The sequence below is a fragment of the Malus domestica genome, chromosome 06 (genome assembly GCF_042453785.1).
Source record: "Malus domestica chromosome 06, GDT2T_hap1".
NCBI lineage: Eukaryota > Viridiplantae > Streptophyta > Magnoliopsida > Rosales > Rosaceae > Malus > Malus domestica.
In genome coordinates, this window is record NC_091666.1 from 14,530,620 (window position 1) to 14,550,060 (window position 19,441).

At 38.5% G+C, this 19,441-nt stretch overlaps 1 protein-coding gene across 1 annotated transcript; it reads right to left on the reverse strand.

The window, feature by feature from the left end:
* Window positions 1-540: 540 nt before the first annotated feature.
* On the reverse strand, window positions 541-19,441 carry LOC103448492 (subtilisin-like protease 3). Its single transcript, XM_070823165.1, has 5 exons — window positions 17,583-19,441; window positions 14,825-15,114; window positions 14,368-14,547; window positions 14,213-14,317; window positions 541-854 (listed from the first exon to the last, which is right to left on the reverse strand). Exons 1-5 carry the CDS (start codon window positions 19,439-19,441, stop codon window positions 541-543), a joined length of 2,748 nt encoding a protein of 915 aa, XP_070679266.1.

Below are 19,441 nucleotides of genomic sequence, written 5' to 3' on the forward strand. Positions count from 1 at the left end.
CACTTAACATGTAATATTTTTTTCGGTTCAGACTCATTATAGCAAAGTTAACAAGAGAAAGTGATCAAGTCTTACAAAAGCCAAAGTCGCTTCTTGAGGGGGAATGTTGAGGTCTTGATCATGTGGGTGAATTGGTGTTTCTACTGTCGCTTCGGGCTCAACTTGAGGCATTTTTCCACGATCGGTTGTAGGAGGATCGACTTGGTCAGCCACCTCAACCATAGGGGGAGGCTCAATAGAAGGATGTTTTGTTAGTCGAGGGCGACTCGCCAGCAGAATCTCGTCGTTCTCGTCATCCAGAAATAAAAAGCTATTAATACTTTTGAATTTCATAAGAAAAATGAGTTACCAACAACATAATCATACCTCTTCCAAGATTATAGCTGATTGTTTTGGATTTTTTGGGAGACTTTTCCAGACCGAAGGGGTTACCTTCTCCAAGACAGGTGCAACGGTCGGCCCCGGAGCTGCAGGCTTTGTGACCAGCGGTACAGCAACTTGTTCAACCATGACCTCAGGGACATTAAGGACGGGTTGAATTTAGGGTACTAGGTTAGTTGGAGTTGGCCATTTCTCCGTCGAGGCCTGAACAATGGGAGCAGAAGGAGAGGCACTAGGAGTGGTCGCTCCAATGGTCTGGCTAGAGATAATGTGAATTTCCCGTTCTCCTTTCTTCGCCAATTTCTTGACGCATTTTGTGGGACGAGAAGCTTCACCTGCCGTCTTAGTTTCCTGGCGAGGCCATTTGCTTGGCGGGGTTTGTGCGGTAGTTTTAGTTTTCTTGGAGGAAGGGGGCAATTTTTTCCTGGCTATAGCCGTGGCGATCACGTCTGCTTGTTTCAGTACTCGATCGCCTGAGAAAACGAAGTCAAGTTAGTAAAATGGAGTAAAGTGTTTGAAGAATAAGGGAAGAGATAGCCATATACCTTGGGTCGTCTCTTTGGATTGAAGGGCGAGGGTTTTTTTGGGTCAGTCACCAAAAATTTTGTTGACCACATCTTCGACCGAAAGGCCAAAAAAGTCATAAGTGTACCCTTCCCACCAGTCGTCGAAGGTGTCAGTGCTGAGAGATTCAAGAACAGTTGGTCGGAGACGAAATTTTTTACACCGTTCCTAAAACTCTTTCTCGGTATCTCTATATTCCTTTTCTGAGGAGCTAGAGAGGCGTCATCGGCTTAGGAGAGAGCCGGAAGTAAGTAAAGGCACTGGGCAACCTTGGAGTTAGCCGAGTTATCGGGCAGCAAAATGGGGGTGGTAGACCTTCTAGCTTGCTCAGCAAGCGTCGCAGCCAAGGGGAATGTCGCATGTTATCACGAACGACTCCAGTTTTGACAAAGCTTAGCATCCTCACTTTCACTCCACGATGATGATGGAAGCCTGAGGAAAAAAGGGTACTCTTGATGGCAACATATCAAAAACTCATCGTCTGAGAGGACATCTAGGCCGAAGAAGTATTTGAAGACTTCTTCGGCCTGGTGATAAGGTGGCGGTCGAGATGCCAACTGAAGGATGAACGCTGCAGTAGATGAAAGTTGGGGATCTTTGGCCGAAGTGTGGAAAAATAGACCTGCAGCCAAAGTTGGAATACCCAGAGAGGCCCGTTCTGGTGCTAGTCAATCTTGTTGAAGGTTGATTCGGCTAGACAGTGCAGGAGGTTGGCGAGAATAGCTGGATAGAGCGCCATGGAGTAACCACTAGCCAGAGCTTCAGCCACAGGCATATTTTCGACCAAGCATTTATTTTACTTGGTACAACATTTAAACTTGTTGTACCAGTAAAATATGAAGGGTTTGTGTTCTCCCTTTCGTAGACTCTCCTCCCCTTGGCTAGCAAAATGGAGGATGAAGGTGTTGTAGTTGAAGAAGTTCTTGTACAACTTCTGAACTTCTTCTTTTGAAGGCTCTTGACCTTTTTGGTTCAGCGTCTCGACGACCCGTTCGTCAAATAATGTTTTAAGGTCGAGATTCGACCAGCACCCAAAAAAGGCGGCATCTACTAGGATGCCAGAAGGAGAGGTCCCAAGAATGGTTGAGATGTCGAGAATGGTGGGGGTGATAGGGCCGAATGGAAGGATCATGGTGTTGGTGGCTGAGCACTAGAAGTTCAGAGTTGCCATAAGGAGTTCTTTATCCATGGTAATTTTCATGGTCGAAAGTTTAATGGCGTCGTGGATCCCGAGAGCCTCCCATTCTTTACCGAAGAACTTTTCCATCCGTTCGACCCAAGCTGCCCAGGTCACGTTGGTCAAAGGTCAGGCTTCTTGAGGCTTCGTCAAGCATCACTTTAACCAATCAAACCTTTGCAGCAAGGGTGTCAGGCAGTGGTCTTTGAAGAGGTTGATGATGGACGATAGCACTGCTTCCTTGAAAAGTGGTCCCAGGATTTGATGAGTGGCGCTTCAATCACTCTCGAAGCGTAGACTCTTGATGACGCTCCGGTCAATGAAGTCCTTGCACTTGTTGCATTCGTCGGAGAGCTTGGAGATGAAAGAGGACATTGATGAAGACTCGAGGATTTCTAGGTTAAGAGCTTGGGGTTTTTTAGGATTTTGAAAGCAAAATGGCAAGAAGGTTTTAAGGGTTTTGTAAAGTGTAAAGTACAAATGGAAAAGATTCAGGTATTTATGGGCATTTTGGAAGGAAGGTTAAAGGTTTGGTTTTCAAAATTGAGGATAGAATCGAGTGGGAAAGTTGCTAATCATTGCTGATATTCAGATAATCCAGGCAAAAAGACCAAGGTTTTCGCGATTTGAGGATGCACGATTGCGTGTTGCGGCGGGTTTAATGTAGAACAGACGTTTTGGTTGTCGCACATTTTCGAGGGTCATGATTAAGGACTGCTAGGTTAACCAAGGAACCGACACGTGGCATGATGGTTGGAAAATCAAAATCGTGAGATCGTGTCTCATAAATACGCATGGTGGTATTTCTCGAGAGGGTTCAATGTTTATTTTAGGACGGTTTCTCTTCTTCAAGGCCAAAGCTCAAACCAAGGTGAATGATGATTTTGTGAAAACATGTTCATTTGAATAACATCTATAGCATGCATTTAACAATTAAAAGGCGGAATCATGCTTGCATGCATTCAAAAACAAAACATTACCCATGAAATTCAAAGCCTAGTAGATTGGTGAACCAAGACTCAACTCAAATCAAAGTGAGTTGAGAAATTTATACCTTTGTAGATTCCTCTTTGCATAAGCAAAGGCTAATCACCCAAAGAGAGGGCCTTCATTCCTTGCTTCTTAGATCCATGGATTTGGATGGAAGAATATGGTTCTCTAAGTTCCCAAAATTGAGAACCTCTAAGTCTCCACACCAAGGTTAGATTTAAGTAGAAATGAGTGACCTTGGAGGAGTGGGATTGCTAGATACACCCTCCAAGGGGGCCGGTCTCTTTAGAGAGAAAGGAGAGCATTGTGTTCTCTCCAATTTCCTAAAAGAAAACCCTTAATGAATTTTGGCTATAAAGTCATATTTATACCTTTATTCATTGGAGTGGCAAACTTGTAATTAAAGCAAGTTCACTACCCTCCTCTAAATGGCCGGCCATAGGGTTTTGTTTGGGCTTTTTGGGCCTTTGTGAATTAAGTTGTCATACAACTTAAGTCAATGGGCTTGACGTTCGAAGCCCATTGGGCCTTAAGGTCCAAAACTATCCCGAGGTCTTTAACGAACTTATTCGTTTAATTAATTAACATATTAATTAATCCTTGCCATAAATAATTAAACCATTTAATTATTCTTACTCATCTTCATTGTTTCTTCAATCTCCACCTTACACGGTGTACGATCCATTAGGTTCCTTTTAGCGAGGCAGTGGGCGATTAAAATTCTTTAAAATCGATTGTGAATTGAAACTTACTTTCAATTCTCCCTTTAGTGTTTATACACGTTTAGGGCTTCCACAAACCGTGAGTGACACCTAGCAGCATATCATGGTTACCCAAGCTAATCAGAAGAGGTAGAGAACCTATTCAGTTTAGGATTACAAATGCAATACGGCCTTTCTCTAATACAATACTCTTGATCACATTGTTTGGTTTGATAGTTTATTTATTCATGTCTACTATCCAATGTGATTCGTGTGCTTATATGATTACCTTGAATGTGATTTGGAACGCTTTCCTAAATCTCATTCATACTCTGGCCAGAGGTTCTAAATCATATCATAGAGTATTCTCCCTCAAACGATTTGAAGGTTAGAGATCCCTTCTTGCGCATTCACTTGTCTCCATGACTAAGTGGCTTAACCCCAATGATGCCGTGGACACCCCGATGGGGTGACTTTGACATAATCAAAGATCAAGGACTTAACCACAAGACAACTGTGATGCCTCAGGTCAAAGGACTACTTTGCATTATCCCAACCATGAGTTCTCATGTGACATGAGTATGAGAACTCTTCGTTGATCGTGTTCAGTGATCTCATTCTCTATTGAGCACCTACGTACTTGACTTGATGTCACACACACCAATGACTCGAGACTAGTCACTCTCCCTGAGAGAAGACACAGTACGTACTGATCTTAACGGACTGTCAATGCCCAATTGGCAATCCTATGATCAGGAACATTTAGGATGTGTCTACGAAAGAATGGTCTCATGAATCTAACTTCTTTAGATCGTATTCTCCCAATCACATATTCCTTGGACTTTATCGTTTAAGCATATAACATTTATATGAGACGGCTCAAACAATAATGTTTGCGCTTTATATTTAAACTAGATTAGTTTAACATGTGAAATGTCCGTAAAGTATCATCATATGATTGGCTTTAGGGCACATTTCCAACAATCTCCCACTTGCACTAGAGCCAATCAGCTTGATCATCAGTGATGATACCTCTTCTATAGTCATTTCATAAATGGCTGAGTAGTAGGCCTAGACAATGGATATCTATATGTTATCCATAGAAGCAACCTTGAGAATAACGACGTCACCATTATACATGATTCTCAATCATGTGGTTCAGTCTCTCATATGAGTTCGGATCTTGATGAGACCTTGATTCCCTGGCTTGAGCTATCGCCCCATTAGTGTCATAGTGTCAGTACACTAGATACACTTTCTGGTTGGAACCGAATAGAGAGTTCATAAATGAACTTTCCCATCCAAACAACATTGTTGTAAGCTTCTATATGGCAATATATTTTGCATTCATAATGGAACACACTAAAGTCATTACTTTTAATGTTTCCATCCAAATATCTCTTTAGTCATAATAAAGAGATATCTGATTATCTCTTCATTCATAATGAATAAACATCCAATGATGGATTAGATTCATAATCTAATACATTTACGCTTCCTTTACGTTACTCTAATTCTTCCTCATTCTTTGAGGAATCTATCCTTTAGTATTTCTTAAATACTTAAGGACTCACTTGACAGTTGCCATGGTTCTAATCCTAGGCTTGCACTGATATCGTCTTGTACCGTTCTAGGTACAACTCATGTCAATGTTTTTCATACAATATGAAATACATAAATCACCTTTATGCGTATGCATAAAGGATTCTATGTACGCATTATTTCTTTGGGAGTCAAAGAGTACGTTCTCTTTGAGAAGAGCAACTTCTTAGTCTCACTAGAGTTGTCCTTCTAATTGAAGTTTATCATCATATGAGAAACTTCCTAGCATCTATTGTCTATTATTAGGGATTGATATAATCCAATTATATCATGAAATATATCATTATAGATTTCCATCCCATGTATATAGACTATATCTCCCATATACATTCTATCTTCATATAATGTATTAAAGTCATAACTTTAACGAAGAAGTATTCTTTTCATTTCCAAAATTAATATATCATATATATTTAAATTTTAGGAACATGATTAACTCCCACTAATCTTTTGTAAACCTAGTAAACAAAAGATTCATTTACATCTTTATGAGAAATCAAACGATTTGATCCTTTTTCTCACAGGATGCTTATAGCTCCCACTAGCTTGCTAAGATTCATGATGGATGGATCTCTACAACTTACATGTCTTGTGATTCATAATTTTAGACATATATTATCAAGACTATCTTAATAATGGTTTCGGAAACCCATATAATGTCCAAACATTGAATCACCATTTAGTTGTAGCTAGCTATCTTCGAATTAATTGAAACCAAGACTACGTCAAAGATGGTTTCTTCAAAGTCAACCATCCTTTTGATTGTAGTTACCTTAAGCTACCAATTAGCTTATGAAGGTTTCATTATTTCGGGTCAAATGGTGCTTTACCATTTCCTTGAGTATATATCATATATATACACTCAATGTAGTCATAAGGATTTTCATTCTTATTTCTTTCGAATTAAGAGGTGCAACTCTATGACATAGTCATAAAGTTCAAACCATTCAACTGAGACGGTTTATAAATCCTCCTCGACTACCTTGGAGCTTGTGGTATAGGAACTAGGTTGTTATATTTGTTGGTTATCATCTTATCTCTCAAAGAACCCATTCTTTGAGTTCTATCTCTCGTTCATTTGCTCTATCTTAGACAAATCCTATGGTAGGATTATAATGAACTATCCAACAAACAACATTTGTTAGTTGGTTTATAGAAGTGATATCCAAAAGTTAATTTAAGGATATCCCACAAGATTGTTATCAAACAAATATTGCTTATTAGCACACAACCCCAAATCTTAACATGCTTAAGATTTGTCTTTCTTTCCAACTACATCTTATGGAGTTATGAAAAATTTGGAAGATCTTCTAATTGACAATCATATTGTTTTAGAAGTATATATATCATATATATGGGTAATAGATAACATCCAATGAACTAAATCTTATTCGAGTTCGTTCTTCTCCTCATGGAGAAATTCATTATCTTATGATGCTTCTTTCCTTGATATCTTTCAAGAAAACTATTCTAAAGTGTTACCATTCCTTGGATCAAATCTAAGGATGTAAATACTTTAGACGTCTTACTCATCAACTTACATTTCTTGAATTCTTTGAAACATTTTGCAAAGTATTCGGACTTGTGTTTATTCAAAATAAACTATAGTCCAACCGAGAGTGATCTTTGGTGAATGTCAAACAACATGAGTAGTATTATGTTGTGGACAAGTGCCACTAACATCTAAGTGAATTAACCTCAACAACTTTGTGATTCTTTCTTCTTTCCAAAAGAATAAAGATTCGAACATTTCGTCTCTATACAATTTTAATAAGAAGGTATTGGATCCGGATCTAACGATCCAAAGCATCCATCTATGACCAACTCGTACTTTATGTTTTAGAGGTATCACAACTCAGTTGGGATTAGTCACTATCTTGCAACCTTTTGGGTTTTAAGCATCCTTATATTCTAAACAGTTAACACTACCATATCATCTCTACTATAGAGACAATCAAATAGATTACTATAATCCAATCATTGATTAATAAAGAACAATGTTTTGTCAAACAAAACATTCATCCATCTCTACTATAGTGACGGAATTAAATTCCTTAAAATTGGAATGTAAAGACAATCTTTGGTTTTTCCAATTTCTTTGGTAGTTCATATGAGGAAGTAAGTACTATCTGCCTTCGCAGAGATCTATATTTTATTCACGTTCCGAATGTGAAGTACCTTTTTCTTCTCTCATATATCTTCTACTTCTTATTAGTCACACTTTTACAACGATTGTAAAACATAGTCACTAATACGGAATCAAGCATTCAAGTAGAAGAACCGACTGTTTTGAACTATTCAAGAACAATTTACAACACCTTTGAAAGGTGTGTTCTTGACACTTGCAAGACATTTCTTGCAAATACCCCTTCCAATGTCCATCCTTTCATAAAGAAAGTTTGTTCCCTTGGAGTTATTTTTATCTTCTTTATTTGACTTCTCCTTTGACTACAATAGTCATGGTCCCTAAACTCACACTATCTCTCTTGAAACTTATTTCAATTGTGTTATACACATCAAACATTTTGGAGAGCATGTGTTTATTGTTCACTACACAGTTTACAATAAACTTAGCGAACCATTAGGATAGGGACACAAAGGTGAAGTCCTTGCCTAGTTTTCGTCTCGTTAAGTGGTTTATCACTTCAACATTCAATGATTCAAAATCATCATCAGTCCATGTTGATGGACTATTTTTGTCAACCAACCATTATGTTCTAAACATAATTACAAACTTTCAAGAGTTGTTCAAGGCAACTCTCATTTCTTCATACAACAATTTGTAAGTGAAGAATCATGGCACATTAAGTGTCCATGCCTTTGTGCTTTCTTCTAAAGTTCTTTGTTCATTTAACAAAGAAACAAGCACTAGTGTTTGCATTGACTAAGGGTTGTTCAAAGCAACTATTATTTCTTCATACAACGATTTGTAAGTGAACTAATAACACTAAAAGTGTCCTTGTCATTATGCTAATCTTCGTAAGTTCCTTTGTTCATATAACGAAGGAATAAGCATTGGTTGTTTGTGTTGTCCTTTTTCATGATAGACTTTATCTAACATGTTCTTCCAATGATATATTATCAATAGGAAGATTGTGAGGATGGGACTACTTAGGTACTTCTACAATCCATTTAAGACAATCTTTGGGATTGTTGTACCAAGTCCGGAAACTAAAGCATTCGGCTTTTATTTGTCAAGTGTGGGATAGCGTTTGCAAATATAATGGTAAGCAAATACATAACGAATACAAATTGATTGATTTTAAGCCATTTGATTCGGGTCTTTAAATCAAATAGCACCACCCACTATTTTTGGCAAATTCCATATCCCTAATTGGAATTCGAGAGTTTTGGATGAAACTCTTAGTAGGGTATGGGAGGCTCACTATTACCAAGCCCACCTCACAATGATATGATGTTGGCTAGCATTAATAATAATGAGAGAGTACACTTACTCATTTGCAACTAATGCAAGTACCCATCTTATTTGGCCTCTAGAGAATGTCACCTCACAATGATATGATGTTGGCTCCATTGCACTTAGTTAAGTCATTCCCACCATGTTTAGTTCGTGAAGGGGTTCAAGAATAGCCTCACGATGATACGATGTCGGCCATCCTCGTTGCCTACACTCACCTCATCAAGTATGTATATAGACTCCTCCTGAGTATAAGCATGCACTTTGCACTGCCCCATGATAGGGTGAAGGCGGTGTACAAGTCATAAACGATTGGAGCCTACCACGGTGGAAGGCCACGAAAGAGTGTTCAAAGCACTCTCACGCTTGTCAACTTAATAATTGTTTGGTTGAGGGTTTTAGGTCTCATCACATATAAATATTCATTTTAATCTATATTAAAACAATTTTGGTCCTATTACAACTATTGGTCCATTTGATTGTTTTAGTTGTATATAATACTCCCACTATGCTTATAAAACGGTTTTTAAAGCAAGAGTATATGATACTACTAACATAAACTTTGCATTCATTTGATGGACTATATAGTTGCCTTAGGGCCTTAGGATGACTATGAACCTTTGTTTAGATTCAACACGAGCCTTGTGTTGAATCTCGGTCTAGGGATGGTGATTGATTTTATTTACGCGTTTAATCACATTAAGGCGTGTTGTCTTAGGGGCGTTGGACCCAACTACTTCATTTTCATGCATATCAAATAAAGCAAGAAAGAAGTACTTCAAAGTAAAGGTGAGCTTATGCTCATTACAACATTTGCATAAATCAAATTACTTTAAAGTAAAGAAGAGCTTATGCTCTTTTACAACATTTGATCAAATCAAATTACAACCAAAATCTAATCTATACATTCCCATGGTTCAAACAAATTTGAAACGGCCTTTCACATAGCTCAATTATCGTAGGCTTAGGTTCATAATCACCCTTTAATTAATTAACACTTTAACTAATTAAATTGAATGCAACATTTTCATTTGGTTTTTGTATCCATAAAATTGATTTAAATGGAGCTAAATGAAATGAAAATCCAATTCTCATTTAAAGAGACAAAACAATTTTGTTCTCTACCTAATTTGGGCCAATATGCAATAACCACAACTTATTTGGGCCATAAAGCAATTAACCTCAACTTTTGGGCTATATTGCAAAAACATAAACTTTTGGGGTCACTTTGTAAGAACACAAAAGTCTAATACTTCATGTAATTACACTAGAACCCAAAATTTAAACAATGCAAAAACTTCATTAAAGGAGCAAAACAATTTGTCCTTTAGCGTTTTTGGACCTAAACGTAAAAACGTAAACTTTTGGGCAAAAGTGCAAATACACAAAAGTATCAAAACTTTATGTAATTGCATAAAAGCCCCAAAAGTACCCTACATGTAGGGTGGCCGGTTTTGGAGAGGAGATGTGAGCGATGTGTGTGTTGATTTGTGAGTTTTGACATAAAGCATGCAAGTGCACAAGTGGTGTGTGTGAAAGGGAATTAATCTTTTCACACCCACCATTATTTCTATCACCATTTAAACAAATATCTAAAACATTTAAACATTTGAAAAAACATAAAACATAAACTTTATGAAATAAATCAAAACTTTGAATCAAAACACAAAACTTTTTGTTCTTGGCAAAAATGTCAAGAACAATGAAGAACATTCATGAAAAACTCAAAAATTTCCATGAACATTTTTCACCCAAAAACATCTCAAAACCATTCAAACTTTAGGGAAATAACATCTAACCAAACTAGGGTACATAGGGGTTCCAAAAGTCACTTGAAAACACATTTAACAAGTCAAACAAGAACCCAAAAATCCACCCTTTGGATTTGGCCGAAAATTCCCAAAAGCATGGCACCAAATTTTAGCTTCAATATTCATGCTCATATGAACTACATCTACAACATTTGAGATGGCAAATTTTCCAACAAAATTTACATTCAAAGAAACAAGAATAAAGCTTGTAACATATTACAACTTCTAAATCACAAACTATGAACTACAAAACCCAAAAGGATTCACCAACTACTAGACCTAGGCTCTGATACCACTTGAAGGATGATTTTGTGAAAACATGTTCATTTGAATAACATCTATAGCATGCATTTAACAATTAAAAGGCGGAATCATGCTTGCATGCATTCAAAAACAAAACATTACCCATGAAATTCAAAGCCTAGTAGATTGGTGAACCAAGACTCAACTCAAATCAAAGTGAGTTGAGAAATTTATACCTTTGTAGATTCCTCTTTGCATAAGCAAAGGCTAATCACCCAAAGAGAGGGCCTTCATTCCTTGCTTCTTAGATCCATGGATTTGGATGGAAGAATATGGTTCTCTAAGTTCCCAAAATTGAGAACCTCTAAGTCTCCACACCAAGGTTAGATTTAAGTAGAAATGAGTGACCTTGGAGGAGTGGGATCGCTAGATACACCCTCCAAGGGGGCCGGCCTCTTTAGAGAGAAAGGAGAGCATTGTGTTCTCTCCAATTTCCTAAAAGAAAACCCTTAATGAATTTTGGCTATAAAGTCATATTTATACCTTTATTCATTGGAGTGGCAAACTTGTAATTAAAGCAAGTTCACTACCCTCCTCTAAATGGCTGGCCATAGGGTTTTGTTTGGGCTTTTTGGGCCTTTGTGAATTAAGTTGTCATACAACTTAAGTCAATGGGCTTGACGTTCGAAGCCCATTGGGCCTTAAGGTCCAAAACTATCCCGAGGTCTTTAACGAACTTATTCGTTTAATTAATTAACATATTAATTAATCCTTGCCATAAATAATTAAACCATTTAATTATTCTTACTCATCTCCATTGTTTCTTCAATCTCCACCTTACACGGTGTATGATCCATTAGGTTCCTTTTAGCGAGGCAGTTGGCGATTAAAATTCTTTAAAATCGATTGTGAATTTAAACTTACTTTCAATTCTCCCTTTAGTGTTTATACACGTTTAGGGCTTCCACAAACCATGAGTGACACCTAGCAGCATATCATGGTTACCCAAGCTAATCAGAAGAGGTAGAGAACCTATTCAGTTTAGGATTACAAATGCAATACGGTCTTTCTCTAATACAATACTCTTGATCACATTGTTTGGTTTGATAGTTTATTTATTCATGTCTACTATCCAATGTGATTTGTGTGCTTATATGATTACCTTGAATGTGATTTGGAACGCTTTCCTAAATCTCATTCATACTCTGGCCAGAGGTTCTAAATCATATCATAGAGTATTCTCCCTCAAACGGTTTGAAGGTTAGAGATCCCTTGTTGCGCATTCACTTGTCTCCATGACTAAGTGGCTTAACCCCAATGATGCCGTGGACACCCCGATGGGGTGACTTTGACATAATCAAAGATCAAGGACTTAACCACAAGACAACTGTGATGCCTCAGGTCAAAGGACTACTTTGCATTATCCCAACCATGAGTTCTCATGTGACATGAATATGAGAACTCTTCGTTGATCGTGTTCAGTGAACTCATTCTCTATTGAGCACCTACGTACTTGACTTGATGTCACACACACCAATGACTCGAGACTAGTCACTCTCCCTGAGAGAAGACACAGTACGTACTGATCTTAACGGACTGTCAATGCCCAATTGGCAATCCTATGATCAGGAACATTTAGGATGTGTCTACGAAAGAATGGTCTCATGAATCTAACTTCTTTAGATCGTATTCTCCCAATCACATATTCCTTGGACTTTATCGTTTAAGCATATAACATTTATATGAGACGGCTCAAACAATAATGTTTGCCCTTTATATTTAAACTAGATTAGTTTAACATGTGAAATGTCCGTAAAGTATCATCATATGATTGGCTTTAGGGCACATTTCCAACACAAGGAATGTAGGTCAACGACCTCAGAAGCGAGGGGGCAATGTTTGGGCCCAAAATACTGGTTTGGGTCGAGCTTAGGATTGTTCTCCGCCCAGAAGCATTGCTCAGAGGCCGGCCGTGTCCTATTAGGATAAGGTAGTTGAATCCTGATACAATAACAAGTCTTGGCAGGATGAGGATGCTGAAACTTGGGAATGAATACGGCCTGATAAGGGGATGAGTTCAAAGTCCTAATAGGAGTAGGACTGGCTGAGATAAGGTTGGGTCGGGGTAAGGAATCCTAATCTGAGTATAGTTTTGATTTGATCAGAAACAGGTTTGCTACTATAAATAGAGGGATGAATGCATTATTCAAGCCCCCTCCAATTCAACACATAAACTGCCTTGTGCAAACTCTCGCTTTACGCGAAACCTTTCAACAACCTTGAGATTTTTATTTTCTTTTTGGCCAATACATCTTCAATTTGGATAAACAACAATGTGAAGGAAACCGGCGAACATCTTCAGTTTAGATAAACAGCACTGTCATCGTAGAATTAGCCTACCGCGAAGCACCTTTAGTTTGGATAAACAACACTATGTCAAGGCCGACTGGTTATGTGTCCAAGTCTCGGTCGAGAAGGGTTTTCGAATCCTTATTGACATATGTCATCTCACGAACCTTCTCTGCAAAGTGAGGTGTTACGTATCACCAGACTTGGTGCGTTTAACGCTAAGTTATTTTATGATTGGATACTCACAAGTTGGATTTAGAGTTTGGCATTTTAACGGCCGAACCACATTTACCATCAAGACATATATCTGTTTTAAGTATATGTGCCCCTATACTCTAGTGTCGATTCGGCGTGCTTATACCCTTACAAATATAATCACTGTGATCGAATTCGGCGCTGACGATTTGTGAACTTTGAGAAGTTAGCAGCCTTGCCTTCAGGCTCTAGAACTCGAAGGTCGAGAGTGTTCCTTGCTCGGCCACAGTCGCGAGATCAAGAAGTCAGCAGTGCACTTAACATAACATCAACATATTTTACTCCTCGGCTGAGCTCGGCCGACAAGTTGGCACGCCCCGTATCAACCGAATGACGTAATTAGCTCATTAGTTACTTGGCCTGAGCGCCACGTAGGCTTGGTAGTTTTTAGGGTCAATAATTGGACACCCATATGCAACAGTTGATTGCTAACAGTTAGCAACCAAATCAAAGAATCCTGAATGTAATGTCCACATTGAATGAAATCGGAAAGGTCGCGGTCCTCCAAGACAAATAGCAGAAGCCAAGAAAACTAGACAATTATGAACATAAACAACCCTGGGAAAAGCTGAACAACTAGTATGAGACCAAGATTGTAACCAGTATGTGTCACAAATATAGTGGTTAAGATGCCTCTCCATGTAACCATAAACACTCCAACCATTAATCTAACTGTAAAAATCACTAGTAGTATCCATATGAGTAAAGTCACAAAGCTTACTAGTACTGCAAAAGTCCTCGCACAAAGTTTGAGCAGGTAAGTGACCACCCATTTGCTCATGCGCTCCAAGAATAGCATTAAAGTCACCAATTGCCATCCAAAATACTATAGTATTAGAACAAATATTTAAGAGATTGCAACATAAAGCACACGACCAAGAGTCAAAGTAGTAGCCGCATAGACAATAGTAAACTGAGTAACATCAAAAGAAGCCTGGAAAGTAACTTGTTGCCCTGAAGAAGAAATGATAGTAGGAGAACAACAACTCGTAGAATGCAAAACCCAAATATTAGGCATTAAATCACCCTTGTTATTAACAATAAGCAAAGATAGACCTAATGAATTCCAATAAGCAGAAGGAATAGAATCAAAAGTAACCATAAGTTCATATATGCAAGCCAAGTCGGGATGATGGGAATGACAAACATTAGAAAACTTTGTATGCGTATTAGAATTCCCAAACCGCGAATATTCCAATAAACTAACTTCATTTGGAGGTAGAGATAACTTTTCTTGCCCTCGTAACATAAGGTTCTTCTTGCCTACATACGTCAACTTCTAGGTTTTTTTTTTTTTTTCTTTTTTTTTTCTGTTTCTTCTGCTGAGATTTACTAAGAACTAGAGTAAAGTCATTGGAAACCTTCCCTGCATCCACAACATTGATCTCATTCCTCGGACCAAAACCAGGTGGAACATCTCCATCAACATTAGAATCAATACGGGCAATATTATTTTCTTCAATAGGCTCATCTTCGGTCTCCCTTGAAAGAGTGTCATTCAAGGTACAAGAAAGGGTATCATTAATATTATTGGTTGGCTCTAGAAGCAGTCTAGTTGAATTTGTCTTTAACTGACCATGAAGATCTGATGACGAATCAATAACCTTGTCAGCCAACACATAACTTGGTATTCACAACACTCATTAATATTTGATTTGCAAAATTGTTAACTTGTTCAACATGCCGTTGCTCAAGAGAGCTACAAGGTGGGACCTCTATATCATTATTAAGTCCAGGAGAACGCTTATTATGAATAATTTCAATTGAAGGAGAACGTTCCTTGTGTATAGTATCACCTGAAGGAGAAACAGTCTTAGTAGATGGTTTTGGACAATAAACCTAACGAGTTGGTGAGCGTCCGCAACGGCGAGCCTCAACATCTGGTTGCATCCCATATGAATGATTGCCCTTTAAATGCCTACATTTGTTTGTATAATGGCCAATTACACCACAATTTCCACAAGTTGGAGGCAATTCTAATAAATAATATCAACAGAGAAACCACGTTGTTCCCGCTCAACCATAATAGACGAAGGAAAATAAGCACAAAGATCCACATCCACCAGAAATCTAGCATAATAACCATATACCTTTTCACGTGTAGCATGATCCAACTGAAGTGGGTTACCCACCCCACAAGCAATTTCCATAAGAATGCAAGGATTCCAATACTCTTGACTTAACCCATATATTTTGATCCATACCTATGCATGAGTTTGGGGAAGGACGTCACCAGGCTTGAAGTTCTGTTGCCATTGGGACAACCTAAGAAGACCAAATTGAAGTGTGCAGGTTCCACCACCCCACACTCTTCTCATATCTTTTTCGGTGGAAAAATGAAGATCAAAATATCCTTTGCCTAGAGGCACTAGTTTCCAAGAATTCTGAAGCTTCCATAAAGAAGCCAAGGCACTCTTGAGAGACTCAATCTTCATCGGCATCGTTCCTTTTTTTTATCAAAAGTCTACCAATGAGGTTTGTTTTGCATGAGCGTAATTGTTCTTAATAAAGGTTCTCACTAATCTTGACATAAGTCACATCACCTTGAACAATAGAAATAGGAAGTTGACTTAAATTAACTGAAGTTTCTACACTATTTGTGATAATGGAAGCAAAGGTCCTTGCTTTTGGGGATTGTCCGGATAATGAACCAATAGCAATATTCAATTTGGAGGAAGTATCAAAGTCAAGAAAGCCCCGTGGGCATAGGGCAGTGGATGACTTATCCATGAAAACCATTCAACCTAAAACAAAATGCATTCCAAAAGAATATTAAAAAATTAAATATAAAATGGCTTATTATATTAACACTCCACAAATTGTTGAATAAACCCTACATACTTAATACACCCCACATTTACTTTTTCAATTAAAAATTATCTTTATACACCCCACATACCTCTCCATAATACCCTTACACCCCCACATTCTCAAAACACACATTATATTTCTATATATACCCCAATTTCTTCAAATTTTATAATACTCATTTTTAATTTTGATGGATTGAATCTAGATACCCTGCTGTTCCTAGACTAATTACTTCTGTGATTGACTTGTTTTTCGTTTCCAACTTGAGAGCATATTATCATTAACCGATTTGGACGCTAACACTTATCTTAAATTTTTTTATCTTTGTGCAATCTTATGTCACTTCCAAACTTAAGAATTATCCAAACTCAAGATCTTATGTAACTTTTCTATAACAAAAGAAATAAAAAATAAAAAAGAATTATTGAAAGTTTCAAGTTGTTGGCATTGCAATTCACAGAGCTGGTTCAAAGGCATAAGTTTTGAAGTTTTTCGACATAGTAAATGCTAGGGTGTGATAAAATGTGTGTTTGGAGAGAAAATAATTTCTTGCAGTCATAGTGATCAATAGCATTGGCATATTCATAGACATTTTGTTAGGGTTTTCTCAATCAATGTGTTTGTAATTTCATTAGTTAGGATTTTGTTCAACAATGGAGGTGGGAGAGTTTTGATAATTGAAAAACATAAATAATACGTTAAAAGTGATGTGGGTTGTATTTGAAAATTTCTTATTTTTTTTTAAATTTAATAAGGTCGAATTTGTCATAGCATAGTAGAATAAATAAGTAATTTAATATTGAATTTTTTGCGGATGCATCCAACAATATGTGGGATGCTAATAAAAAAAGCCATATAAAATTAGAAATTAACCCGTTGAAAAGTGTGTAGATGTAGGCAACAATGGAAGTCTTCTCTAAAGGAGAGCCCATGTCTCTTTTGTATTGTTACAGCAAGTCTGCAGGTGCAGAGGACCCCCTCAAATTGCAGAGCTTAAAACCCCAATTTCAGCAACAAGTTACTGCTACGACAGCAGAACGCAAAGACCCAATACCCACTTCGGTGCGGAAGCTGGGACGCTTGGATGACACCGGCAGTGACACCGACAAACCCTTTTTTCGCAGGCGCGTTCTTTTTTTAAAGCGCGTGCAATTTATTTCTTTGTGTACGGTTCAGCTAAACTCAGAGTTAAATTCAGGAGCAAGGCTGTGAATACCCTTGATTTTATTGTGTTCATTATTATTAATTCATAAATAGATATGTTGAAATTCAAATTTTACCTAGAGCCAATAACCACAGATATTGGGCTCGTTACATTATGACTTGCAGAAAACCATCTCAAATATCCTTGTGTCTGGGTATTAGCCTTGTCAAGTGCAGTAAATTCCACCTGGTAGGTAATCGTCTGGTTAAGGTCTGTGAATGTAAGCACCTGAGGAGTCACGCTCATGATCGTATTATTTGGTACTAAAAGATCTGAGTTGTAAACTGAATTAGCCGGGCCAACGTTCCTCACAGTCCTTGTGTAAAGCACAGACTTGGTCTGCATTTTATCCGGGTCTACTATGATAGAAAACGAAGGATAATTCAGCTGTGTTTCTTCTATGGCGCCGACCTGAGAGCAGTTCACTGTTTGTTGCGTGATGGTCCTTATCTGTTTTTCGGTGTAATTCAAGCCGCACAAGTAAGGAATGTAGTCCTCTGGTTGTAGGTCATAGATGAGCCCCGGATCATTTGCTTTCGAAGGGTTAACATGTCCTGCACCAATTGCAAAGATGTCCACAGTCCTATTCCATTCATCAACAATGGGCCTGCTGGCAAGATTTAGAACATTTGCGCTTGTCATGATGGCAGATTTAATTGCAGCTGGTGACCAATCAGGGTGTAAGCTCTTGAGCAAGGCTGCAATTCCACTTAGGTGAGGAGTTGACATTGAGGTACCCGAAATTATGTTAAATGTTGCCTTAGGATTAGGAAGTGTGGCATTGTCCACTGATTCGGGCCATGCTGCTAGGATGTCAACACCGGGTCCAATGATGTCAGGTTTCAGAATTCCAGGGCTTGCAGTGTTTGGTCCTCTGGATGAAAAGGATGCTACCTTGGGAGCGAGTGGGTCTCCATTGCCATTATACAAGATTGTTGCTGTAGGATTTGGGTTTATGTTTAAAATTCTGTCAGTTGTGCTTGCTCCAACTGTAAGAATCCAGGGGGCCTCATTTGACAAAGAACCGGGTTCAGGACCAGAGTTTCCAGCTGCACAGCTGACAAAAATTCCCTTTTGAGTTGCTCCGAATGCAGCAATTGCAATCACATCCTCATAGAAAGGAATTGAGGGCCCGCCAAGCGAGAGGGAGAGCACGTCCACTCCATCCTCAACAGCAGCATCCATTGCAGCCAAAACGTCACCTTCCGCACAGTCAAATTCGCAGACTTTATACATAGCCAAGTGAGTATGAGGAGCCATGCCAGTAGCTGTGCCATTGGCCTCTCCAAACACGCTTGCGCCTTGTACAAAATTTCCTGCAGCTGTGCTAGACGTGTGGCTCCCATGGCCATCTGTGTCAATTGGAGGTTCTGGATCAGGTTTGCTTTTACCTGCGCCAATGAAATTTCTTGCACCAATAACCTTGTTATTGCACGTCGTCCCATTGAACTCGCATTTGCCTTTCCATCTAGCCGGATGAGGAGGTACTCCTTCGTCGCTAAATGAGGGATGATCTTGTGGGATCCCTGTATCCAAAACTCCAATTATGATGCCTTCGCCATAGTTTGTTTGTTGCCAAATTCCTGATCCTTGGTGTAAACCCAAGAAGTCAGGGCTATGAGTAGTAAGCAAAGGCAGCCTTCTTTCTGGATGAGCCGACACAAACCCTTCCTTCTTTTCCATCGCCTTTAGTTCCTCAGGAGTCAATTTTGCTGCAAACCCCGTGGCCACGTTATGGTATGCATGAATCAGTCTTTGGTTCATCAGCTGGTTTGAGTTTGCACGAGTTTCGGGCAAAAATGACTGGTACCAAATCTCCAAATCTTCAATAGATAGTGCGAAAAACTTCTGGGATACAGGCTTTTCAACAAAAACAATATAAGTTTGGAGGTGGTTTTGCTTCTCTTGTACAACTGCTAGTGATGAATAAAACAT

Coding starts and splice junctions, on each gene's coding strand:
- LOC103448492 (XM_070823165.1), bottom strand. CDS start 19,441: ATGTTTTATTCATCACTAGCAGTTGTACAAGAGAAGCAAAACCACCTC. Junction 14,548..14,824: donor TGACTTTACTCTAGTTCTTA/GTAAATCTCAGC, acceptor GGAATTCATTAG/GTCTATCTTTGCTTATTGTT. Junction 855..14,212: donor CGAGGACTTTTGCAGTACTA/GTAAGCTTTGTG, acceptor TCGTTTTCTCAG/GCGATCGAGTACTGAAACAA.